The sequence below is a fragment of the Podarcis liolepis genome (assembly GCF_965112155.1).
Source record: "Podarcis liolepis genome assembly, chromosome: 14".
Lineage (NCBI taxonomy): Eukaryota > Metazoa > Chordata > Lepidosauria > Squamata > Lacertidae > Podarcis > Podarcis liolepis.
The window spans coordinates 10,298,111-10,325,754 of NC_139569.1; the positions used below are offsets into that span (position 1 = coordinate 10,298,111).

General features: G+C 47.7%; 1 protein-coding gene across 1 annotated transcript in view; it reads right to left on the reverse strand.

Annotated features, from left to right (window-relative positions):
• Positions 1 to 3,759: 3,759 nt before the first annotated feature.
• Positions 3,760 to 27,644, reverse strand: part of PARN (poly(A)-specific ribonuclease) — a 48,693-nt gene continuing 24,808 nt past the window's right edge. The window contains exons 22-24 of the mRNA XM_083474334.1: positions 10,863 to 11,055; positions 8,502 to 8,686; positions 3,760 to 4,718 (exon numbers count right to left, since the gene is read on the reverse strand). Coding sequence (XP_083330460.1) covers positions 4,666 to 4,718; positions 8,502 to 8,686; positions 10,863 to 11,055 — 431 coding nt within the window. The 3' untranslated portion in view covers positions 3,760 to 4,665. The remainder of the gene's footprint in view (positions 4,719 to 8,501; positions 8,687 to 10,862; positions 11,056 to 27,644) is intronic.

The window sequence follows — 27,644 nt, forward strand, 5'->3', positions numbered from 1 at the left end:
TTGACTTGGTCGAGAGATGGATGCCAGTGGTGTCCTCAGGCTCCACCCCCGGCCTTGACTGTCTTCTTTACCTCTTCTGGTTGTGGAAGACTGGCAGGGAGGGAAGCTGGTTGCCGCAGAAGGGGGAGACCCATTGACTTCTTTAGCAGCCTGCCTAATCTCTGCCTCTTGGCCCTGCTCCTCTCCAGCCTCCGCTTCTGCCTCGGATTCTGGACTGCTCTCTGCCACAGGCTCTCCCCGCTCACTGAGCCCTGTTACTCCTTCAACTTCTGACACCTCGCTCTTCCCAGGGTTTTCTCTCTTCTCCCTCTGACCACTCACTGTCATCCCACTCCCAATCCCTGGACTCTGAGCCTTCTTAGGGCAGTGGGCTCTCAGTCTGTGGGTCCCCAGATGTTGTTGGACTACAACTCCCATCATCCCTGAGCTCTGGCCTTGCTAGCTAGGGCTGATGGGAGTTGTAGTTCAACAACATCTGGGGACCCACAGGTTGAGAAAGGTTGCCTTAGGGGTTCCTCAGCTGGTTCCTCCCACTTTTCCTCTGTATCCAACCAGTCTATGCCAGCCCCCGGCCTGGAAAAAGATTCCCAACATTGCCATGATGTACTTGATGTCTAGGGGCACAGGTGGCGCTGTGGGTTAAACCACAGAGCCTAGGACTTGCCGATCAGAAGGTTGGTGGTTCGAATCCCCACGACGGGGTGAGCTCCCATTGCTCGGTCCCTGCTTCTGCCAACCTAGCAGTTTGAAAGCATGTCAAAGTGCAAGTAGATAAATAGGTACCGCTCCGGCAGGAAGGTAAATGGCGTTTCCGTGCGCTGCTCTGGTTCGCCAGAAGTGGCTTAGTTATGCTGGCCACATGACCCGGAAGCTGTATGCTGGCTCCTTCGGCCAGTAAAGTGAGATGAGCGCTGCAACCCCAGAGTCAGTCACGACTGGACCTAATGGTCAGGGGTCCCTTTACCTTTTTTAACTTGATGTCTGGCTGTTCTGGTGGGCTCCAAAAGCCCCCTAACTCCTTGCAGTACTTTTGGGCTGTGCGGCCGGACTCTTTATTTTTTTTAGGGTATGGAAAACTGCTTCCTGGTTGCCCAAGTGCCTGGGCCAACGCTGCAGCTGGAGAGCAATGCTTCTGTTTTGGGGTGTGTGCGCGGGGAACGGAACGTCACTTTTGATTCTAGCCTGGAGCCAGAGCCGTCGGCCTACACAAGGACACTTCTGTCTTTGCTTAAACAAAACCGCCTTTGCAGCAAGGAGCCGCGCAGTTTGCGGTGGGATCCTCTACAGCCAAAACATCTGCTCATCTGGCAGGCGTCGAGAGCCAGCCGAGGCCAGAAGCTTTGTAGAACAAATATGCAAGCAAATTCCATATTTATTCTCTCGCTGCCCCGGGGAGAGCAGGGGAGCCGAGCAATTTGCCTTTGTTATGGCTCACGAAGAGAGCGCAGCGTTCGGCGGCGGTAAGCAAGGATTTCCTGAAAACCACGACAAAGGCCACAAGCAATGACCCACTGTTTGTCTTATTATTGCGGTGTTGTGTCTCTTAGTTCTTCCAGTTGTGTCTGCATTGAGGAAAGAGATTCCACCGAAATATTAGGAAGACCTTCAGCAGATTACGATACTGTCAACAGATAAATGGGATGGATTAAAATTCAAGCCGTAAGCTACCATTGCTAACATATGAACCTACTTCAATGGTATTTGGAATGAGTCTCCACAGACTATATTGACAATCGTGTATTAGGATAAGAATATATACATCTGTATAAATGGAGGGTAATAGAACAGTATTCTTTTTTTCTTCATTCTCACTTCCCCCCTTGCTCATATCTTTTTATAAATGCAATCCTCGTAATAAAATATTATTAATACAGTGGTGCCTCACAAGACGAAAAGAATTCGTTCCGCGAGTCTTTTCGTCTTGTGATGTTTTTCGTCTTGCGAAGCACGGTCCGTTGCAACTGCGCCTCTTCAAGCGGCTTTTAAAAAAAAGCGCAAGACATTTTCATCTTGCGAAGCAAGCCCATTGGGAAATTCGTCTAGCGAAGCAACGCAAAAACGGAAAACCCTTTTGTCTAGCGAGTTTTTCGTCTTGCGAGGCATTCGTCTTGCGGGGCACCACTGTAAACAGATGATCCTGGGACCCCCCCTTCCAACTCTACAATTCTGTGACAAGTAGCAGCTGCCCAGGGGTTCAGAAAGGAGCTTCTCAATCCTACCTGGAGACAGATTGAACGTGGAACCTCTGCTGCTGAACTTTGTTCCTTTCCCAGCTTGCTGGGTGCAAAAGGGTTGCAAGATGAATCTGGTCATTACATGGCAGCAAAAGTAAAAAAAAAAAAGAAAAGGTAAAAGACCCCTGGACAGTTAAGTCCAGTCAAAGACGACTATGGGGTTGCTATTGAGAGACCCAGGCCCCGTTAAAGCAGTGTCACACGGCTTTGAACAGTCCTCCCCAAACGATCCTGGCAGCTGTTAAGGGTGCTGAGAGTTCTTAGGAGAGCGCCCTTCATCTCCCAGAGTTGTGTTTTCCCTGGTGGTTTTAACAAATCAGCCCTTCTTCCCAAGGAACTCTGGGAACCGTAGCTCTCCTGACAACTTTTAGCACCTTGAAACTACAGGGCCCAGGATTCTCTGGTGGGAAATCATGGTGGTTTGAAGTGGTATGACGTTGCTTTAAGCATGTAAAGGACCCCTGGACGGTCAAGTCCAGTCAAAGGCGACTATGGGGTTGCGGCACTCATCTTCTTTCAGGCCGAGGGAGTTGGCGCTTGTCCATAGACAGCTTTCCACGTCATGTGGCCAGCAGGACTAAATCGCTTCTGGTGCAATGGGACACTGTGACGGGAACCAGAGCGCACAGAAACGCTGTTTACCTTCCCACCGCAGCGGTACCTATTTATCTACTTGCACTGGTGTGCTTTCGAACTGCTAGGTTGGCAGGAACTGGGACAGAGCAACAGGAGCTCACCCCGTCGTGGGGATTCAAACTGCCAACCTTCTGATCGGCAAGCACAAGTGGCTCGATGGCAGCACGTCTTGGAAGAGTGGGGGGATCCCACCTAATGCCTCTCTGGATGCTGCCAGATTCCAGCTCCCAGCAGCCCAGCCCATCACCATGGAGTCCAGCAACAGTTGGTGGGCTCCATGTTGCAGAGACTGTGGAGAGGCATAAGTGCAGGGCTGGGGATGCTTGGCCTTTCATTGGCTACAATCTCCCATCATACCATTGGCCATGTTGGTTGGGGCTGATGGGAGCTGGGAGTCCAACAATCTCTGGAAGCTCAGGGTTCCCCAGCCTTCTGCTAAGTCACCCAGACCCCTCCCAAGTGGCCATGAATAGTGTGAGCCTACCTCGCAGAGCTCTTTCTCAAACCCATGCTTTGAGCAAGGCGAATGGGTGATAGAAAAGATTCAGCACAGTCTTCATCCGAGGTTGCGCTCATTGATCAACAAGCAACTGGAACTTTTTTTTTAAAAAAAAATCTGGCTGGGAAAACCTGTTCCCTCTTCTACAGCTTGTGATGCAATCCTTATTAACCCTAAAATGGTTGGGTTTTTTTTGCAAGGTGGGGGAACAAGAACATTGTGGTTTTTTGTAAACCTGCAGAATGTATTTTGTATAGTTAAGTTTTTACTTCTAGCTTCAGTACGTTGTATTATTATTTTATTGCTATGGCTAGTGGCTGATGCAAATAAAAGGTTCTTCTGATTCTGATTCAAAATTGTTCTTTAAAAGCACACAGAGAGAGACCCAAGTCCTAAGAAAAAAAAATCTTTAATTTTCACTTTATGGAAATACATTCCCCGCCCCCCATATTCTCATTTCCATGATACAAAAATGTTAAATATCAAACCAAGTTTATGAAATCTACCAAAGCAGATCTTTTGTTTTGTATTTTAAACTAAGGCTGGTTAATGTCGCAGGTCTTCATTTGCAGAACCCACAAAGTTAAGGGGAAAAGGGAGCAGGAAAAGTATGACCCCCCTCCCACCTCTATATAACACTCAAATACTTCCCAAATGAAAGGTGAGGTTGAGGAAAATAGTGGGGGCCCCCCTAAAAAAAAAGACAAGTCAAAGGATGTTAATTTAGGGGGCTGGGGGAGGAAAAGGGGTGGGTGGGGGTACAGATCCTAGAGAGGAATGAAAGGGAGTCAAGTGGCTGAAAGCATTTTGTTACTGGCCAAGTTGCAACAACAGGTGAAAATCTGGACTAAAGACAACTTGCGCATAAACTGCCCCCCGCCCCCCCCCCCTTGATGGAGCAGCGGAGCAAAGTTACAACACACACAGGTTCTTCTTTTTGCAAATTTCACAGGGTACATGCCGTTTAAAGGTGATCAATACCAAACACTCAGTCTTCTAACATTTACGACGAGCAAAAAGTAAGATTTCAGGTTAAGCAACAAAACCGACGTGTTACACGCACACATGTACGAAGGTGGGGGAGTGGCGGCAGCGATGATTGTTCCGTAGGGTTTTCTTTAATTAAAAAAAATTAAACTGATTGCTGAGAGACATCTTGCTTTTTATTCGTGTATATTATATAAACGCCCCCCCCCCCACTTCGTTTTAAAATAAAGGGCAGCCCGGCCGAGGTGCGAGGGGCTGCAGATTCGTCCGAACTGGGAGTCTGCTTCGCGCTGGTGTCGTAGCCGGATGCTACCACGTGTCTGGAACGTCAAAAAGTTGGGTGGGCTGGGCCTGGAGGTCTTCTGGAGGAAAGCACATGACGCAGTGGTTATGGAGAGCATCCTAACAGCTGGGATAGCTCAGCTGGCAAGAGCACGAGATTCTGAATCTCATGGTTGTCAAGTTCGAGTCCTGAGTTGGGCAAAAGATTCCTGTATTGCAGGGAGTTGGACTAGATCAGCCATTCTCAACCTGTGGGTCCCCAGATGTTGTTGAACTACAACTCCCAGCACCCCTAGCTAGCAAGACCAGAGAAGAAGAAGAAGAAGAGAAGAGTTTGGATTTGATATCCCACTTTATCACTCCCTTTAAGGAGTCTCAAAGCAGCTCACATTCTCCTTTTCCCTTCCTCCCCCACAACAAACACTCTGTGAGGTGAGTGGGGCTGAGAGACTTCAGAGAAGTGTGACTGGCCCAAGGTCACCCAGCAGCTGCATGTGGAGGAGCGGGGAAGCGAACCTGGTTCACCAGATTACGAGTCCACCGCTCTTAACCACTACACCATGCTGGCTCAGGGATGATGGGAGTTGTAGTCCAAGAACACCTGGGGACCCACAGGTTGAGAACCGCTGGTCTAGATGATCCTCATGGTCCCTTCCCATGGCAATTCTATGGTCTCGTGTGTCAAAGCGGAAGAACAGACTCTGCTGATGCCTGTGCAGGGATCCCGAGTAAGGACCAAGGCCAGGGAGCTCAGGGACCCCCAGAAGGCTCTGCCAAGTCTTCGTGTTATAAGATAATAAGTGGCACCTTGGTTTTTGAACGTAATCCGTTCCGGAAGACCGTTCGACTTCTGAAACGCTTGAAAACCAAGGTGCAAAGGGCGGTTTGCAAATTTAACTGGGGAAATCGAGAAAAACTCAGGGGGAAGCCGTTCGAAAACGGAAGCATTTACTTCCGGGTTTACGGCGTCCGGGTTCCGAAATGTTTGTCAACAGAGACGTTTGAAAACCAAGGTGCCACTGTGTTTGTTTTAGTGCTTACATTGCAAGCTCCTTTGGGAGCCTTGGCGAGCAGGTGATATATAGACCCAATCAATCTATCTACAAATAAATAAATAAATAAATAAATAAATAAATAAATAAATAAATAAAGCTGGGTCTCAAACAACGTAATTTGGAAGGGTGTCAGGGCCTCATTTAGCCACAAAGCGGCACAGTGACGTTACGGACCGAGCTTGGCTGTGGCTGTCATGGCCGCTGCCCTTTGGGTGTTAAAATGAGTCTTATAGTCAAGGGCGACTTGGGGCACGCAGGGCAGCTCTGCAGAGCTTCCGTAACTAAAAGCAGCCTTTCCAAACCTGCTCCCCTCCTGGTATTTGGGCTACAACTCCCAGCAAATGGCTGAGTGGGACTGGTAGAGCAGAAGACAGGGAGGCCAACAGCAGGTGGCGCTAGAGCCAGCAATAGGCAGAACCACCGAATCCTAGTTTGGTCTCCGTCATCCTCCCTGCAGAGTCATACAGGAGGCAACCCTGAGACTAAGGAGGAGGAGGGTGGCTGTAAGTAGTAAGAAGGCAGGCTTGGCTTTGCCAGTTTGACAGGCCTGGAGGGAAGGAAAACACACCAGTGTCGGAATTGCTTCTCAGCCTGCGACAGCATTCAAGAACTTAGTGTGTGGGGATGACTGCTCAAATAACTGAGGAGCTGTAGTTTCAAGCACTAATACAACCACTTGGTCATTAGCGTTTTTAAAGAGGTGTACATAAAAAAAAACACACAGAAAATAAAACCGTAAAAACTCATCATAAAACAGTTATTCCAAACACTACCTGGAGTAAGGAAGTCATTATCATGTGCCTGAGGCTCAGAGCCCATCTAATCTCGGTCAGGCAAGGGTCACTATGGTCAATGCATGGCTTCTAGTCAATATGAGCTGCACATCTGAGCCATGGGGGACGACCAACAGAGACTGTCCCAATATCTTAGTGACCAGGCAGGGATATAAGGGATCAGCTGGCTCCAACTTGCTAAGGGCCTTGTCAATAAATACAGGAACCTGAACCTGGCCTCGTAATATCTGGGCACCAAGCTTGTAAACTCCTGGGTTATGTGCTGGTGATATCCTGTTCCCATCAATAGTCTAGTTCCAGCATTTTGTAGCAGCTGGCGCTTCTGGATATGGTGCAACGGTAGCCTCACATGGAGCAGAGTGCAATAATCGAGACGTTTACAAGCCCTTCGGGACAAAGAGGCCTGCTATTCAGTCACATGTGGACAGCTTGAATTATTCTCCCATTTAGTTGCAGTTTGCTTGTGCATAATGAGAGCACAAAGGTGTCCTAGGTGACTGCTGGAGATGTGGAGAAAAATCAGGCACTTTCTACCATATGTGGTGGCAATGCAAGAAAATTGAGGTGTTTGGGGAGGACATCCATTTAGAATTACAAAAACGGTTAAAAATCTTTTTCAATAAAAAACCAGAAGCTTACCTTCTGGGAATTATGGATTTGAACTTCCCTTAAAAAATAAGGGACATCTTTTTATATGCTACAGTGGCAGCAAGAGTCCTAACTGCTGCAATTTGGAAATCTGATAAACTTCCATCTATGCAGGAATGGATTCAGAGATTGATTGAATATGCGGAACTAGACAGTTTCTCTGAAAAAATAAAGAACAAACCAAAACAGGTGTTTGTATCTAAATGGAAAGTCTTTAAAATATATTTCAAAAAAAATTTTAGTAGCAGCATTTGATTAACGAATTCTGTCGCAGCATTTGATTAACTTCAGTAGTAGCTTCAAGAATGATGTGAGACCTAAGATAAATTAAGATGCAGTTAAAAAAAAGAGAGAAGCAGCTTGGCAGTGCTGAGTTGTGAGCAGAAGTGTTGGAGGGCTGACACAAGATACCAGCATCACTGCTCAAAAAATCATAGAATCGGAGAGCTGGAAGGGACCATGAGGGTCAGTTAGTCCAACCCCCTGCAATGCAGGAATCTTTCGCCTAACCTGGGGCTCGAACCCACGACCCTCATGCTCTACCAACTGAGCTACCCAGCTGCCACAAATCAAACCTTTGCCAAGTAGAATCCTGCTGTACCCTAACCCTGTTTTGTGTTAACTAACACTGGCCTAGTCTGACACTAGAATTAAGTAAAGGTAACTTGTGCCTTTACTTTAACAATAAAGCTGGACCATAAAGAAGGCTGATCGCCAAAGAATTGATGCTTTTGAATTATGGTGCTGGAGGAGACTCTTGAGAGTCCCGTGGACTGCAAGAAGATCAAACCGATCCATTCTGAAGGAAATCAGCCCTGAGTGCTCCCTGGAAGGACAGATCCTGAAGCTGAGGCTCCAATACTTTGGCCACCTCATGAGAAGAGAAGACTCCCTGGAAAAGACCCTGATGTTGGGAAAGATGGAGGGCACAAGAAGGGGACGACAGAGGTCGGGATGGTTGGATGGTGTTCTTGAAGCTACCAGCATGAGTTTGATCAAACTGCGGGAGGCAGTGGAGGACAGAAGTGCCTGGCGTGCTCTGGTCCATGGGGTCACGAAGAGTCAGAGTCTGACACGACTAAACGACTAAACAACAACAACAAAGTGAAATTACTGCTGCTGGCTTATTGTAGCGGCCGGCCACAAATGCAGAGCTGTCAAATGCTGTGGCAGACTAAGAAGCACCTCTAGCACCCGTGTGTTTCTCTCTCTCCCCCCCCCCCCCGCATCCAGCCCTACCAAACCGGCGGAGCCAAACTCACCCCACAAGCACCACCCACTAAACCTAAATCCATGCAGAGCTCAACCAAGCTCTCTGCGGCACCAGACGTGCTGATTTATCAACACACCTACGTATTCCACCTACCTGCTGAGGCATGTTCCCTTTTGGCTTTCTTGAACTTCTTGGCTTTTTTCTTCCCCTCTTCCAAGGGCTCCGCAAAGGAGTCTGGGGGATCCTCCTGCATTTCGCTCTCTTCCACGTCGTCACAGCCACTCTCCTCTTGAATGGGGCTCATGCTTCTCTTCCCCACGGTGCTGGTAGCTGAAAAACTGGGGAGCGAAAGAGAGAAAAGAGGACATTCTCAGGTTCTCATGCAGAAGTCTGCTTTTGCCGCCTCCTCCCCCAACACCCAAATCCCTTTTCCTTCTGTTTTGTTTTATATATATATATAAATTTATATATATATAAATTTTATATATATATATATATATATATATATATATATATATATATATATATATATAAATTAAATTTTCTGTTTTACAATTTAAAATACTCATTTTACATCCTTAAAATACCGACTTATTTCCCTTCTTCTCTTTCCATTTTGCATTTTACATACTATAAATCCCTGCATACCATTCAGTATTCCATTATATCAAAAGTTATTTACACTGTTGAATTTATCTGAATGCTGCCAGCGTTTTCAGCTATACACAATTATTTCCCATATATTCAATAGATGTTTTCCAGTCTTCTTTAAACGTATGTTTAAAACTGTAATATGGTTCCTTATATTTTCCATTGATTTCAGTTTGGGTGGTCCCCCCCGCCCCCGTAAAGTACAGCAATTCCCTTTTAGATGCCCACTGTCTATCCATATTAACTCTCTTAAGTGTAATAGCCTTGACAGGAGATAGCAGTTTTCCTTTCCAGCAGATTTTTATATTTCTCCCTAAATCCTTTTTCCTTACATGTCATGTAAGGACATATTTCTAAGGCATTCTGGGAGCCCTTTCAGCTGAAGAATGGGATGAAAATGTTTAAAATAAAATCAGTGATTCTTGCACAGAATTACCAATTGAACAAGATGGGATGAAGTCAATGCACTGGCTCTGAGGATTTTTTTTCTCCCTACAATCAAGCTTTGTGAAATAAATAAAACAGGAGAAGGTTCACATGACCTTTGTTCCAAAACAGCCACGCTGGTTGCTGGTTCATTCACAGGCTGAGTTCAAGGTGCTCACATTAAGTGTTTAAAGCTTTAAATGGCTCAGGTCTCAGATATCTGAAAGGTTGAATCCTTCCCTATAGGCCGTCTCAGGTATCAAGACTGGCAGAGGGGGACCTCTTGGTAGTTCCGACACCCCTGGAATTTTGGGAGGTGGCAGCTCAGGATAGAACATTCCTCTGTGGGAACCCCTAATCTGCAGAAACCCCGCCCCTGCAGAGGTGTGTTGAGCCTCTTCATTGGACAGCTTCCACTGAGTGCTGAAGACACACCCCTTTACCTTGACAGCTATACAGTGGTACCTCGGGTTAAGAGCTTAATTCGTTCCGGAGGTCTGTTCTTAACCTGAAACTGTTCTTAACCTGAGGTATCACTTTAGCTAATGGGGCCTCCTGCTGCTGCTGCGCGATTTCTGTTCTCATCCTGAAGCAAAGTTCTTAACCCTGAAGCGTATGTAACCTGAAGCGTATGTAACCTGAGGTACCACTGTAATAATAATAATAATAATAATAATAATAATTATTATTATTATTATTATTTATTTCTACCCCGCCCATCTGGCTGGGTTTCCCCAGCCACTCTGGGCGGCTTTCAACAGAACATTAAAAACAGAATAAAACTTCAAACATTAAAAACTTCCCTAAACAGGGCTGCCTTCAGATGTCTTCTAAAAGTCAGATAGTTGTTTATTTCCTTGATATCTGATGGGAGGGCACCACCACCGAGAAGGCCCTCTGCCTGGTTCCCTGTAACCTCACTTCTTGCAGGGAGGGAACCGCCAGAAGGCCCTCGGCGCTGGACATCAGCTTAGGCATTTTGCTTCGGGGAACCCGCCTCTCTTGTTCCACGTGAAATGGTTTTACCTGTTTTATAACTGCAACGGCTGTATCTGTTTTTATAACATTGTTGTAATCTGTCCTGGGACTTATCGTAGAATGGATCATCTAATTGCAACTGCAGGAGAATCTCAACTAAAGAGCCCATGACAGATGGCCACCGAACCTCTGCTCAAAATCCTCCAAAGAAGGAGGAGAGCTCGCCACCTCTGGAGGGAATCAAACAGCTCTTACTGCCAGAAAGCTCTCCCTGCTGCTTAGTCAAAATCTCCTTTCTTGTAACTTGAAAGCCACGGGTTCGAGTCCTACCCTCCGTGCCGAAGGGTGGGTGTGAAATCTTACAAATGGGGATACCTGGGTATCTTCGAAATGCATGGAAAATTGATTCTCTCTCACCTGTCTTTCAAAGGCGCAGGCAGTGAAAAAAGTGCCTCTCACCTGTTCGGGTTGTAGTACCGGTTTTGAAGCACGTACGAAGCGGCCTGTGTCTTCAGCCGCTTTCCCTCCATCTCCTTCCAACCATCTTCCGTCCATTTCCTCTTGCCCTGCCTCTTCTCCTCGTGCTTCTTCTCCACGTATTCTGCATAGGTCTGGATTCTGTAGCTTTCGGCGTACTTGCTGGTGTTTACGGCTGCAGGATGCAAAGGGACAGCTAGTTAACACTGAAGCAAACTGGAGCCAGGAGAAATCTCTATTCTCCAGCCACATTCTATTTACAGCCGTACCTTGGAAGTCGAACGGAATCCATTCTGGAAGTCCGTTCAACTTCCAAAACCAAATTGCAGCTTCTGATCAGCTGCAGGAAGCTCCAGCAGCCAATCAGAAGTTGCAGAAGCCCCATCGGACATTCAGGGTCCAAAAGAACGTTCGCAGACCGGAACAATCACTTCCAGGTTTGCAGCGTTCGGGAGCCAAAACGTCCAAGTTCCAGGGCGTTCAACAACCAAGGTACGACTGCATTTAGATTGTTTCTATACCATTTTACATGTGTGTTTTTTTTGGGGGGGGGGCAAAGGAGGAAATCTCTTAAAGAGGTTTACAGCACCTCTGGAAACATTAGAAAGGCAACACTGCAGAATATCTGACTACAGAGGCCCCTTCTCCCAAATATAAGCACCGAAAGAAGGAAGCCGAGGTCGGAACAGGACATTGCAAAGGCTCATCAAATAACAAATAAATCCAACATTCAAAGAAGCAAAATGAGCAGCAAAACAAAGCAGCCTTTTAAATGTCGGAAGCATTACGAAGTAAAAAATCACGTACAAAAATGCCACATTAGAGCAGGGATGGGAAATCTCAGGATCTGATCCAATTGCATCCCTCCAGGGTGCTGGGAACTGTAGCTCAGTGAGGGTGTCTCCTAACAACCCCCCCACCATTCCATAGCCAACCCTGGATCACTCACTGCTGTTTCTAGCACTGAGGCCTGCCCTGCTGAAAGGTCCTATTTCAGCAAATTTACTTTTCCTTAACTACAAAAAAGTAATGCAAATTGTGCTATATGGTCTACTGCAGAGCTTTCGAAACTGTGCGTCGCAACACATTAGTGTTTCGGCTAAAGTGTGTAGTTGTGTGAACGCTCCCCGTGCACTTCCCGGGTCTGGAAGGGGGTTAGTTTAACCTTGCTAGCAAAACTGAATTGCCGTGTCACAAAATGGTGCAAAACTGAATTACTATGTCGCGAAATGATGTGTGTCTAAAAAGTGCGTCACCAACATGAAAAGTGTGGAAAGCTCTGGTTTATTCAGTTCTGCTCAGATGGAACAACCCCCAGCCCTGTAGACTAAAGACGATGAGTCTTTTTTTTCTCAATCTGCAGGGAGCGTTTGTGAGAAACACCCTCTGAACCCACACCCTTTAAAAATATTTCTTTGTAGCCAACCTTTTCCTTGATTTTACTCCAGGTCTTGTGCAACCCAATGTATTACCTGGAAACACGAGTTGCCCTCATCTATTCCTGAATTTTGAATCTTTGGCTAATGACGACACATTTTCAGTTTGCACACAGTTTTCCACCCCTTTCCACAATAAATCTACGATTTCTTAACAGCTGTGCTAATGTCTTAAGACTTATACCACATCCCACGCCGTATGATTAAAGCACATTTATTCCACTTTGAAGATTCATGGCTTCTTCTTCTTCTTCCCCAGCCCAGAATCCTGGGAACTGCCATCTACTACTATATTTATATTTAATTTATATTGTTGTTTTTGTTCATCTGAGGACCACAGGATAGCTTACGATAGAAAAGCAAAAATATGTAACATAGTAACAAACAAAAACAATACCCTCCCCAATTTTAAATCCCTATAAATCTTTGGCACGGGGGAGCCGTGACTCTTTAAAGTGGAATCCAAGTGCTTTAGAATTATTGAATTCTAGAGGGACCCCAGGGAACATCCGGTCCACCCCCTGCAGTGCAGGAATCTTTCGTCCAACACAGGACTCGAACCCACGGCCCTGAGATTAAGAGTCTCGTGCTCTAACCGACCGAGCTATCCCTCACGTGTGAGGTGGATGTTGGGGCTGGCCCCACACCTTTCGGCACCTGAGGCAAGCCACAAAATGGCGCCCCCTAGAAGGGAAGAAGGTGTGTGTCGGGAGGGGGGAGTGAAGATCAACACAGGGAACATGGTGGGGGTGGGATCAGATCAACTTTACCCAGCGGTTTGTAGGGGAAACGCAGAGGACCGCTGGAATTTTGAGGAGTTAGATGACATGTCTCTTTCCCTTTACACCTCCGGTTTAAAGTTTGCCGATTCATGCTGGTACAGTGGTGCCCCGCAAGACGAATGCCTCGCAAGACGGAAAACTCGCTAGGCGAAAGAGTTTTCCGTTTTGGAGGTGCTTCGCAAAACGAATTTCCTATGGGCTTGCTTCGCAAGACGACAATGTCTTGCGAGTTCCTGCTGGTTCCCCCCCCCTTTTCTAAGCCGCTAAGCAGCTTATCAGCTGATCCGATCAGCAGATAAGCTGCTAAAAGCCACTAATAGCGCTAATAGGCTAATCCGTCAATGGGCTTGCTTCGCAAGACGAAAAAACCGCTAGACGCAGAGAATCACAGAACGGATTCTTTTCATCTTGCGAGGCACCACTGTATAACTTGTTTTCCACACACCTGTGTCAGGTGTTTCCTTGGTCTCCTGTGTTCTGATTGGCTAGCGGGGAGGATACCCTGTTGCAGTGAATTGGGTTGGAGACTCTCAGCTGCTCCGCATTCCTGTTGAGTCGCACCCGGTGTCCCGGGCTGATCATGAGTGATGCCCGCTAACCAGGTGCCGTCAATCAAAGTTGGCTATAAAAGCTGTAGGTTGAAGGGGATCACAGAGCTTCTTCACAGGTCGAGGTACCCAATATAGTCTGGCCCCCCACAAGGTCTGAGGGTCAGTGAACCAGCCCACAGCTGAAAAGGTTTGCTGACCCCTGCTATAATTTGTGTTTTGTATGCCTGCTGCTATCTGTTAACCTTACGCAAATAAAGCCTTACTTCTTCTTCATCCACTGGTGTGCTTATTGGCTCCAGATCCGGAGAACCTTGCCCTTGACAGAACACAGTTCAAGTGGGAATCTGAGGCCTGCTCTGAATCACACTGGGTGGGCGCAGAGTCCGGGAGACCGAAGAGGGCAGCTCCCTCCATTTCTTCCCTAGGGATGGGAGGAGACTAGCAGCACCTCCTGTTCACGAAAAGGTGGCTGTAGAGGAGGCGTGGAGGCGGCGGATCTAGGCTCTAAGGAGTGCGCTGCAGCCGCTGCCACCACTGTGGCAGAAATAGTTGGTGACGCGCTCCTTGGATCTGCTGCCCCGTGGATTCTGCCGCCTGAAGTGCTCACCTTGCCGTGCCTCATGGGTGGGCCGGCCCTGGCGGATGCGACCCTAATATTCTGAGGACTGGCTGTGCCGACTGGGGCTCCACTCCCCACTCCTGATTCGACCTGTGTGTGTGTGCGTCCAAATTTTTAAAATTCTAGTAACATTTTGGCTAGCAACTTCCTCCCTCCCTAGGTTAGCAGGAGGTCTGACGGAACAAGTTGGGATGCATTTTCCAAAGCTTCTGGAAAAATAGACAGGAAAAACACAACTCATCAATGTTTTGCTTCTGTTTTTTTGGGGGGTGCTTTTCCTTACAGACTGGTGGCTCCCGCCTTGCTGGTTTCTCGCAACATCCCAAAGAAGAAGAGAACCTTTCTGTGTGCGTTCCCTCTCTCACGCACGCACACACGCGCTCCCGGAGGTTTCGCCCTCGCGATTCCCTTCAAGTCCCAGCAGCTTTGCAAACCGGCTGCCTTTCATCTCCTTGCCAAGCTCAGGCGCAAAGCCAGCCACCTCTTAGGGGTGAGTCAGCAAAACCCCTTGGCTGCCAGCTGATGCCCCTTAGCTGTTTTCAGTCCGACTGCTTAGAGGAAAGTGTTGCACAGCTGTCCCGTCCCCCCTGCCCCCCCCCCCCCGGTGTTGTAGGTGGATGAGCTGTTGCTGGAGAGTCACTTCCATGCGCCAAGATGTTCAGCTCCATGCAGCCACCGCTTAAGAGCTGTATCCAACACTAGGCCTACTCAAGAGCAGGCCCACTGAAATGAATGGGCCTGACGGTCCTCCTATCCATAGATTTCAACAGCGTTGGAGACAACCTGCACTCTCAGTTGTTCAAAAGGAGCAACCACCAAACTACCAAACTGAATTTTAACAGGGACAAATGTATGGTTTTACACTCGGGCAAGCAAAACCACCTGCACATGTGGAAATGATCTAGGGGTCTTGGTGGAGCACAAGCTTAATGTAAGCTAACCGTGTGATGCAGTAGTGCCAAAAAAAAGAGAGGAAAAAAGCGAATGCTAGTCTAGGCTGCATCAACATAATAATAATAATAATAATAATAATAAATAATTAAATAAATACCCCGCCCATCTGGCTGGGTTTCCCCAGCCACTCTGGGTGGATCCCAACAGATGTTAATAATGATAATGATAATGATAATAATAATAATAATAATAATAATAATAATAATAATAATAATACAAAAGTGATTAAACATTAAAAAACTTCCCTAAACAGGGCTACCTTCAGATGTCTTCTAAAAGTCAGTGTTTTTATTTCCTTGACATCTGATGTGAGGGCATTCCACAGGGCAGGCACCACTACTGAGAAGGCCCTCTGTCTGCTTCTCTGTAACCTCGCAGCGAGGGAACCGCCAGAAGGCCCTCGGTGCTGGACCTCAGTGTCTGGGCTGAATGATAGGGGTGGAGACGCTCCTTCAGGTATACTGGGCTGAGGCCGTTTAGGGCTTTAAAGGTCAGCACCTTTAAATTGAATTGTGCTCAGAAACGTACTGGGAGCCAATATAGATCTTTCAGGACCGGTGTTTCAGAAGCATAGTGTCCAGATCAAGGGAAGTCATAGTGCCGCTCTATTCTGCCTTGGGTCTGACCACACCTGGAGTACTGTGTCCAGTTCTGGGCAATAAAACTGTAAGAAGGATATTGGCAAGCTGGAACAAGTGCAGAAGAGGGTGACCGCAAGCCTCCTTCCCCAAGCCCAGTGCCTTGTTTACCTGGCTTTTGGAAAGCAGTGCAAGGGCGGCGGCGGCGGCGGGGGGGGGGGCACATCAAATGTTGCCAAGGGCCACCAAAAAAGGGCCTGAGGCCATGAGCTGGACCACCCTGATCTAGGTTTTCAGACAGGGGTCTCTCCCAGCCCTGCCTGGAAGTGTTCAGGAGACCCTTTGTCTGTGAAATACATGCTCCGCTTGCTGCGCTATGGCCCTTCCGCAATACAGTGTCCACTGATCACACAGGCAGAGCTGTCAAATCCTGCTCAGTAGCCAATTGCCATAGTTTGGACCCCCTCCAGTTCAAGGCAGGCAGCAAGGAATTCCTCGGGCAGCAGATCAAAGGACAAAACACAAGGACTGTGTCACAAAAGCCATTTAAAGTCCCCGGCAGGGCTCTCCTAGCAAAGGGTGATCAGCCAAGCCCGGCTCAGGCAGAGGGATCCCGAAGGGATGCAAAAACACAAAAGGCCCGCTTTCACCACGGCACGAAGAAGAAGAAGAAGAGAACAAGGAGGAGGAGGAAGAAAAAGAGGAGGAGGAAGAAGAAGAAGAAGAAAAGGAGGAGGAGGAAGAAGAAAAAGAATCCCCCACCAATCTGGCTGGCTTGCTCCAGCCACTCTGGGCGGCTTCCTACACATATAAAAACATAACAGGTATAATAATAATAATAATAATAATAATAATAATAATAATAATGCTGCCCTCCCCAAATGCTGCGGTCCTCAGGCTGAGAAGGGTGCCCTACCCCTGTTTTGAAGTGCACTGCATGTTTTAAAATGCAATCATTGCTTTTTAAATTACGCCTCCCCCCAGGCTCTCTGGTGATGCTCTGGAGATGGGACAAGGCAAAAATCTAAGCCAGCTGACAAGAGGCCGACATTCACGGCTAACACTCTCAAACAGGCCTTTTACCGCCCTGTTTTTCCAGATGACACTTTGGAGATTAGCTTTTACGATATGTTGTGGATCACTTCCAAGCTACGGCGGCGGCAGAAAATGCACCTCCTTCCCTACGGTGCCCGTGGGACTAACAAAAATAAAAACAAACCGCTCTGAATTATTAACTGAAACGCATCAAAACCCAAGATGCAGATAGATAACCGGAGCACAGGAAAATAGCAGATGAGCGAGTGTCTCAGTGCAGGGCATTTGTGAACTACACAAGCCCAAAGGCTGTTCCCCTCCCTTCCTCAAACCACCTGAATAACAACAACAATAATAATAAAATTTTATTTATAACCCGCCCTTCCTGGTTCAAAAACTGGGCTCAGGGCGGCTAACAACAAATTTAAAACACTTAATTGTAAAAGCAGCATAAAATACAGCATAAAAACATGAATAACAATAAAATTCAAAAATAAGCATGTTTTCTCCCTTTCCCCAACCTGCTCGAAGGATTTTGCTCCCACCAAAAGCTATTCCTTTTCACACTATCTCGTCTTTGCCTTTAGACAAATGCTCAGCAGTATCCCACGGGAGACATTAAATCACTGCAGAGGGCCTTCTAGAACTTCCTTAAAAGCCACAGATGTCATAATGAAAAGTTGCCATTTTCAGCCACCCGGCAAGCCTTGCATTCCAATATTGGGCTGGTTGGAGTGGGCAAGTCAGGCAGGTGGTTAAAACAGGCTCTCCTCATCAGCTCCGATTCTGTAGACAACCGTACTGCAGCTTGGAGCACAATTACTCTTGCCTATATCCCCTTATTTATTTAGCTAGCTAGCAAAATTTATATGCCACTTCATTAAAAAAACAACCACACACCTCTAAGCGGCTTACATGCAATGATGTGAAACATTCATTAAAACAGCAATAACCGCTGACCTTAAAATCAGCAAATAAAATGATCAAAATATAGATAAAATCTGTATTGTTAGCCATATACCGACAACGCTGTACAACTTTATGCTGTTCCCAGGTTGGACGTCAAAAGACTCACAACTAAATTCTAGCCTCTAGCTGAGGTTATCTTCCTCCTCCATTAGTTTTTGTCACAGGTCTATCTAAAGTCCATCTTTGTCCTGAGGGAATGAGAGATCTAAGCTTTTAAAAGGCTGCTGTTTTTGGTAGCTAGACCCTATTGTTTTATTACATAGTTTTGGTCGATCCCTACCATTTTAATGTATTTTTTTTTTAAAAAAACACACCTTTGTGAGTTTCATCTGAAAAGTGTTATGTCAGTATCCTGAACAAATAAACCTAACAGTATACTGTATTGGCCCGAATATAAGCCGCACCTTTAAAATTCAAGGGGGGGAAAAAGATAATACCCGAATATAAGCCACTCCCTTAAAATTGGGTTACAGGCTGAAAATCGCTGCGGTTGGTACAATTGTAACTCCGAGCCAATTTAAGCCTTTGTTCTTGCAAGCCCATAAAAGTTACCGTACAATCGCTAAAATCGCAAATCGCTATTCAATTGCTACAATTCCGCAGGCACTCACACCCGCAAATGGCAAATGAACAGTCTCAAGCTCGCAAATTGGCAACAAAACATTTTTTTCTTCTGTTTTACCGTATGTCTGTTTCAGCAGCGCTATCGTAAAAGCCAATTTTTGGAAGGTCGCGAATTTAAGCCGTGCTTTAACTTTTCACGGTTGGAATTTGGGGAGAAAGTGCGGCTTATATTCAGGCCAATACGGTATATCCCACATTATATACTGGATGTTGCTAAACTACAACTCCTATCAGCCCCACCAAACATGCCCAAAGGCCAGGGATTATGGGAGTCATAGTTCAGCACCTGAAGAGCCAAAGGTTTCCCATATCTATCCGCCTTGCATGCAGAAGGTCACAGGTTTAATCCTCAGCATTTCTAGGCTTGGCTGGGACAGATTCCCTCTCTGAAATCCTAGAGAGGGGCTGCCAGTCAGTGTAGGCAATACTGACCTAGATGGACTCGGTATAGGGCAGCGCTTTTAGTTTTTATGCAGTTCCAGCACCAGAAGGCATGGGGGAAATGTAGACTCTGGAAAACTGAATCCCTGCATCTGAAATCTGATTGTGTCATTGGGATGATGCGGAAGACTGATACTCTTAAAGATTATTCAGGTGGCGTTTAACACCACTTGAGGCTGTGTATTGGAAGCGGGTGGGAGGGGGGAGCACATGTCAAACATAATGGCGCAAAGGATTCAAGAACTGGAAGGGCACCCTGCCTGCCTGGGGTTTTATATTCTTGAAGGTTTCTCCAGCCCGTTGCAAAAGAATTCAGAGCACGACCTTTGTACGCTGTTAGCGATGGAAATAGAAGCTTGGTGTGTTTTGCGGTGGGGGAGATGAAATCCCTGCAGTGAAACAGATAGCTTGAGCCAGCTGGAGAGAGAAATCTGCTCAAGGGCTCATTTCTTTCGCAGCCGAATCCTACGAAGGTTTAACTCAGCACTCGTAAACTGGGCTACCGCGAAGGTGGTCAGGATGGGAGCCCGAACGGGGACCCTGCTGCGAAAGAAATCTGACGGGCCATGCTGAAAGAACCACGTAAGGGGGGCGGGAAATAACACAGCTCCATTCCACATTTGCCTCTACAAGAAATCGTGCAGCGCAAAAAGAGGCAGGTTCCATAGCAGGGCGCCACCAGCACTACATGCGTAAAGGGGATGCAGGTGGCGCTGTGGTCTAAACCACTGAGCCTCTTGGGCTTGCCGATCAGAAGGTCAGCAATTTGAATCCCCATTAGAGAGTGAGCTCCCGTTGCTCTGTCCCAGCTCCTGCCAACCTAGAAATCTGAAAGCACGCCAGTGCAAGTAGATAAATAGGTACCGCCCTGGTGGGAAGGTAAACAGCGTTTCCATGCGCTCTGGTTTCCGTCACAGTGTTCTGTTTTGCCAGAAATGGATTAGCCATGCTGGCCACAAGACCTTGAAAGCTGTCTGCGGACAAGCGCCGGCTCCCTTGGCCTGAAAGCAAGTTGAGCGCCGCAACCCCATAGTCGCCTTTGACTGGACTCAACTGTCCAGGGGTCCTTTACCTTTTCCTTTACATGCTTAAAGAAGTGTCATACCACTTCAAACCACCATGATTTCCCACCAGAGAATCCTGGGCACTGTAGTTTCAAGGTGCTAAGAGTTGGTAGGAGAGCTACGGTTCCCAGAGTTCCCTGGGAAGAAGGGCAGATTTGTTAAAACCACCATGGAAAACGTAACTCTGGGAGATGAAGGCGGCTCTCCTAAGAACTCTCAACACCCTTAACAGACTACAGCTCCCAGGATCGTTTGGGGAGGACTGTTCAAAGCCGTGTGACACGGCTTTAAAGGTGTCGCGCAGACGGGGCCTGGGTCTCTCAGGATATGAGGCCGGGATCAAGGTACTTGTACTGTCGTACCTTGGTTTTCAAACAGCTTAGTTCCCGAACGTTTTGGCTCCTGAATGCCGCAAACCCAGAAGTGAGTGTTCCAATTTGTGAACCTTTTTGGAAGCCGGCTTCCAATGGGCCGCACGAGCTTCCTGCAGCCAATCGGAAGCCGCGCTTTGGCTTACGAATGTTTTGGAAGTCGTCCGGACATCCGGAACGGATTCTGTTCGACTTCCAAGGTACGACTGTATTAATTTCACGTGGAGGAGGCACACAAAGAAGGGCCTCCGATGATGAACGCAGAGTCTGGGTCAGTTTATGTTCCTCCAGTAAGAGCATAAGAATGCTGGATAAGGCCAAGGGACCCTCTAGGCCAGCACCATGTTCTCACAGAGGCCGACTAGACACCTGTGGGAAGCCCAAAAGATGGACATGAGCGAACCAGCCCTCTGTTCACCCATGACTCCCAGTAACAGAGGCACACTGGCTGCGACAGAACCTGGCCACCATGCGAGCAAGCCTTGCCCCTTGCCAGCTTGCGTTCATGTTAACTGGGGCCTGCACAGGAGAACTTCCTGGAGGGCATGCCCCAGGGAGGGGGATGAAATTAATTGGGCAGCGTTCAAGTGGCAGTGATCAGCACCATTCAAGCTCATTAACAAGATGATACAGCCTTAATGCCCAGTTAAGGCTCCCTGATCCCCTTCCCTCTCCTGCCGCTCTGCAAGCTGACGGGGAGGATTAGCAGAAGCGAGCGAGCGAGCGCTCCTTGCAAAAAATAAACCAAAACTCGATACGCTGCACCTGCTCCTGCCCCTGAGGCGCTCTCGGCAAGCATGCCGGCCTTCCAGGATCTGCCTCCCTAGAGAGGAACAGGCCTGCAGTGCAGCCCATTTGGCAGGGGATTGTGTGTCATGACGGTAGCGCATGGAACCACTTAAAACACACACACACACACACACACACACACTCAGGGCTTGCCAGTACAGTAGTGCAATGTAGCGCAGATCTGGGATGGCGGCTTGTCTTGTCAAGGCAAGCCTAAAAAATTGATTCCCGGTATTCCACGGAACAGCTTGCATTGCAACGGTTGTCCAACACGAAAGACCAGCTCTTTTCTACCCATTACACTGCAATTAACAGAAAACCAACAGCATTTGGCCTCCCATTTGGGGTGTGTGTGAGAGAGAGCATGCATCTCTCTTGCATAGCGTTTAGCACTTTTCAAAGAACTACTCTGTCCACTGCAAAGCTCTGCTTATCACCAAGTTTCCCACAGCGTTTTCCCAACTGACGAAAACTCCCAGGCAGCTAATGGGTGGATGAACCCCATCTGCCCCTCACTTCCCTCTACGGCACATGCAGAAACTGCTTCCTTGACCATTGGACCCACTATGGGTCTTGTCCGCTCAATCTGCTGGAGCCTGTCTTCGCTTGCAGGGGAAGTCCCGAACACACTGAGGGTTCGAGACCCATTGGCTCCCCTCACCTGGTTTAGCCAGCCAGTCAAAGCCATTTCCCTGAGTGTAGCCACTGTCTCATGCTGGCAGCTTCTAGGAGCCACAGGTGAGAGCTGAGAGCAGGATGGGGACCAAAGGTGGACAAACCACTCCAGAAGGAGCATGATGTGTCCCCACCAGAGATACTAAAGGTAGAGGTAAAGGGACCCCTGACCATCAGGTCCAGTTGTGTCCGAGACTGGGGTTGCCGCGCTCATCTCGCTTTATTGGCCGAGGGAGCCGGCATACAGCTTCCGGGTCATGTGGCCAGCATGACTAAGCCACTTCTGGCGAACCAGAGCGGTGCACGGAAACTCCGTTCACCTTCCCACTGGAGCGGTACCTATTTATCTACTTGCACTTTGACGTGCTTTCGAACTGCTAGGTTGGCAGGAGCAGGGACCGAGCAACGGGAGCTCACCCTGTCGCGGGGATTCGAACCGCCGACCTTCTGAACGGCAAGCCCTAGGCTCTGTGGTTTAACCCACAGCGCCGCTCGCGTCCCTCCCAGAGGTACTACCCCTCCCCTATCACCCCATACACCCTGCCTTGCACAAAATTGGACTATTTACCCACCGAGTCCAGTATTGTTTACTGAATGCTTTGCCAGAATTCCAAGCACAGACAAAGACCTTTCCTAACAACCTATCCTTCATTTTCTTTTTTAACTGGAAATACCGACTGAATGAGACCTTCCAGAGGCAAAGCACATGTTCTATGCCTCTGCTCCATGCCACCCCTTCCTTCAAATCTTGCTTTCAAGCACCGCTTCCTCCTCTTTCTGTGCTGATGGGACTTGGCGTCCAAATCATCTGGGAGGGGACCAGGGTGGCGTCGAAGGGGAGATAGGGACGCTGCCCCACGAGGAGCGAAATTGGCAGGTCTCTAGGCATCTGGCTCTCCTGAACCAGCTCTTTGCGAAACCAGCCACCCTCAGACTTTTGGCACGGCCCCCGGGGCACAAACCCCCGCCACCCGCTGAAGCAACAGGCGCCGCCTTTCAAACCAGGAAGATTTCGCTACCTGGGATGACGGCACAGCCTCTCGTGCCCCGACACGAATTATGAAGGAGCACTTCAAAGCGGGTTCCTGCCGCTCGGAGCCTCGCAGGGAAGTGTCGATTATGGAGCTATTTATTTCACCATGAAAGGGAGATGAAGATCAGCTGGCAGCGGAGTCGCTGCAACCCTCCTCTCATAACTCATGGGAATTACCTGGAAGAGCACTTTATATGGCGAATAATTACCTTGATAAGAATCTTTTAACAGCTTCCCCCCACCCCCTTTACTGGAAGTAGACTAGATTGCACTGCTACAAAAAAAAAACAAACGATGAATGGAATCTACAGAGAGAGGTGGGAGACTTGATGCCATTCCATGTTTGTCGCTGCACTTGTCTGACTGGTCTGCGGCGATTATCTTGTAACAGGCTTCTGACTGAATGTGATAGTCTGCACTTGAGCACAAGGGGCCCATGGAAATGGGGGAAACTGGCTACACCCACCAGACTTCTAGCCTGCTAGTATATTGACCCATTACAGCCGTACTTCGGAAGTCGAACGGAATCTGTTCCGGAAGCTCCTGCAGCCAATCGGAAGCTGTGCCAGAAGTCCAGGTTCCGAAAGAATGTTCACAAATCGGAGCACTCACTTCTGGCTTTGCGGCGTTTGGGAGCCAAAACGTACAAGTGCCAAGGTGTTCGGCTTCCAAGGTACGACTGTACAGTGGTACCTTGGTTCCCAAACTTAATCCATTCCATAAGTCTGTTCCAGAACCAAAGCGTTCTAAAACCAAGGCGTGCTTTCCCATAGCAAGTAATGCAAAATGGATTAATCTGTCCCAGACTTCTAAAATTAAAAACAACCCCTCAAACAGCAATTTAACATGAATTTTACTATCTAACGAAACCATTGGTCCACAAAATGAAAGCAATGATCAATGTATTGTGCTATAAAATAAATAAGACAGTATTGTAGATGATAAATATTAAAATATATTTTTTTTTCTTACATGCACTGATGATAGTCCTTGTTTGGATGGGGGGCTTTTATCCATTTCTGCAGTTACATAATCAATCAGTAGCTGAGCTGGGTTCCACACAGCACACAGTCACAAAAACAAGCCACAAAAATGAAATCACAAGTCACAGCCACAAAACAAAGTCACAAGCCACAGTCACATGTCAGTCCCATAAAATGAAGAACAAGTCACAGTCAAAAAAAACAAAAAAGCCACACGAACGAAAATGCAAAAAATAGCAAAAACAAGAGCTCCAAATATCACCTCTCTATTGCGTATGTGCTTGGGACTCAACAGGAAGCCTCTGATTAGCAGTGGGGGACTCAATTTACAAACGGAACACACGCAATAGGAAGCGGAACATGTTCCGCTTCCAAGGCAAAGTTCACAAACCGGAACACCTACTTCTGGGTTTGCAGCGTTCTATTTCCAAGTTGTTCATAAACCAAGCTGTTCTAAAACCAAGGTACCACTGTATAGCATTTACACCTTCAAATATTTCAGACAGCAGATTTACTAGAATTCCTTCTAAATTTAGATGCTGTCAGTTCAACCACTCAGAGGTTGAAGTGTTCGTTCACGCGATCTTTTCACTGTAGTTTTCATCAGGGGGTTACGAGAATGCATACTATAAGCTTCTGGTCGATCTTCAGAGGCCCTTCTGAGTGGCTTCACTGAGGAGACCAAATCATTTTTTTACTGAGCAGGTGGGGGAATACCTGAATCAGCCGTTGTGTTTTTGAGTCCTGCTACAATATGCTAGACCTTAGCTCAGGCTTCCTCAACCTCGGCCCTCCAGATGTTTTGAGACTACAATTCCCATCATCCCTGACCACGGGTCCTGCTAGCTAGGGATCATGGGAGTTGTAGGCCAAAAACATCTGGAGGGCTGAGGTTGAAGAAGCCTGCCTTAGCTTGTTGTTTTTAAAGAATAATTAACTGGACTGGGGTTGCAATTCTGCATTTTATATTTTGTATCCCCCCCCCATTGGTCAATCGGCCATAATACACACCTGGCTGGCTGCTTCTCAGCTAAAAAGCTGGCCCTCATCAAAACTGAAGGGGGTTTAATAGCCAATCCCAGGGAACTCTGGGAATTGTAGTTCTACAAGAAGAATAAGGGTCTCCTAACAACTCTCTGTGCCCTAAACCAACTACACTTCCCAGGATCCTTTGGGGGAAAGCTTTTAAAGTGGTATGATCCTGCTTTACATGTACAGTGCAGGTGGGGCTAGAGAAAAGAACGTGGGCACCCAGAGAGGCAGCCAGCCACCCCAAAGGCCGCGGATTCTATGGTGCCCCTAAGGCAGGGAGCAATGGACTGGACATTCGTGTTGTGCAGGCCCTGTAGACATGAGCATGAGCAAGGCACTCTTAGCCAGCAAAGCAGTGCCTGGCCCAACATTACCCACAAGCTATGCCCTCGAAGGGTGGCGCTGTGGGTTAAACCACAGAGCCTAGGACTTGCCAATTAGAAGGTCGGCGGTTCGAATCCCCGCGACGGGGTGAGCTCCCATTGCTCGGTCCGTGCTCCTGCCAACCTAGCAGTTCGAAAGCATGTCAAAGTGCAAGTAGATAAATAGGTACCGCTCCAGCGGGAAGGTGAACGGAGTTTCCGTGTGCTGCTCTAGTTCGCCAGAAGCGGCTTAGGCATGCTGGCCACATGACCCGGAAGCTGTACGCCGGCTCCCTCAGCCAATAAAGTGAGATGAGCGCCGCAACCCCAGAGTTGGTCACGACTGGACCTAATGGTCAGGGGTCCCTTTACCTTTTTATGCCCTCCAAACTGTCAAAAAGGAAATGTGGCCCCATCCAGAACAGGGAGACCATCAAGTCCAGGTTGAGCGGCCCTCCTACCTTCAACTTCTCTGTGTTATAAATAACTACATATGTATTTGGACAACGACAACGACACTTAAACACCCATATACTAGACAAGCATATATGAAATTGTAGTGGTTTGCGTATATTATACCTTTCTTTTCTTTTTCTTTCCATGCACTTTTTATCTTTATTTCATTTTGCTCCAACTGAAATGCTTTCAATAGTAATACAGTAGTAATAATAATAAAACTCTGCTGTGCTGTCTGGATTGAACTTCCCTTCGTCCACCTCTAGCCTGTCCTCCACTGCCCCCTAGGCACCCGTACAGAAGAGAGCTGGGTATCAACAGTACAGAGGGAGCTGCCTTACACTGAGTCGCTCCAGCTCAGCTCAGTATTGTCGACTCCTGACTCTCAGTGGTTCTCCAGGGGTTCAGGCAGGGGCTTTTCCCTGCAGGGGTTGAACCCGGGTCCTTCTGAAGCATGCAAGGCAGATGCTCTGTCACTGAGCTATGGGCCTTTGCGGACAACACCTCAAGCCTCAGGATTCCAGATACAGTTCCACGTGTGCTCGTCGATTGCCTTTTTTCCCTGCCCATCCTCTAGAGGAGCTCGGGGCAGCACGCACGACTCCTCCCCTACCACTACCATGCAACGCAACTTTGCTGAGAGGGAGGCAGCTTCTGAGCGAACCCATAAAATCATAGAGGTGGGAGGGACCCCAAGGCTGATCTAGTCCAATACAGGAATCACAATTAAATAATCTATGACAGGTGGCCATCCAACGTCTGCTTTAAAAACTTCCACCGCCTTCAGAGATACAGTGGTTCCCCGCAAGACGAATGCCTCACAAGACGGAAAACTCGCTAGACGAAAGAGTTTTCCGCTTTGGAGGTGCTTCGCAAAATGAATTTCCTATGGGCTTGCTTCGCAAGACGACAATGTCTTGCGAGTTCCTGCTGGTTTTTTCCCCTCCCCCCCTTTTTCTAAGCTGCTAAGCTGCTTATCAGCTGATCCGATCAGCAGATAAGCCGCTAAAAGTGCTAATCCGTCAATGGGCTTGCTTCGCAAGATGAAAAAACCTCTAGACGAAGAGAATCACAGAACAGATTCTTTTCGTCTTGCGAGGCACTACTGTAGTCCGCTCCACTGTTAAATGGCTCTAGATATCAGGAAGGTCTTCCCAAGGTTTAGTCAGAAACTCCTTTTAATTTGGAGCAGCAGGAAAACAAGCTGGCTCCATCTTCCATGTGACCCTACGCTTAGTGCAAAGTCGAACCCAACCTGGTGCCCTACTCCCTCCCTAGAGGGACTCCCATCAGTCCCAGCCAGCAGAGACAATGATCAGGGACAGTAGGAAAAGCAACCTTCTCCATCACAATTCAACTCCTTTTTTCCTTCCACTCGGCTGGTGCTTCTTCCCAAAGTCACCAGCCTCCTCTCTCTTCCTCAGCCACCATCTGGCAACTGCTGCAACCTGGCACTTATAAACCTACCAGCGACTGAGAAAATCAGACGTAACTGCTTATTAAACAGAACAGTAATATTAAGCAGTTCACTTGTCATCTTTCATCAGGGCTAATCACTGGCTGCTATTATGCTACCAGGCCCTGTTTTAAGGTCTTGCTATTAGCTTCGTAAAATGATGAACAATCTGGGACCAGGTTACCTCTGGGAATGCCTGAACTTTTATACCTCTTCCCAGTCACTTGAAACCTCAGGAGAGACAGGAGTCCAAACTTTTATGTCCACAAAAAGCAGGGCCTTTAGCATGGTGGCCCCTGCCCCTTGGAATGCGCTTCCAGGCAGTATTAGCATCTATACGTCTGCGTAAACACCATCTGTTCTCCCAGATGTTACCTGATGATCCAGCTGTGTTAGCAAATTAAGCTGATCTACCGATTTGCGACGCCTTTTGCATTCGTTTTTATAAATGTAATTTTACCATTGGATTTTATGCTGATATTTTTTCCTGCAATAAAGGCGGTGCAGGTTCCTATTCCAACAGTCTTTTTTGGGAATGGGCTGCTTTTTAAGGA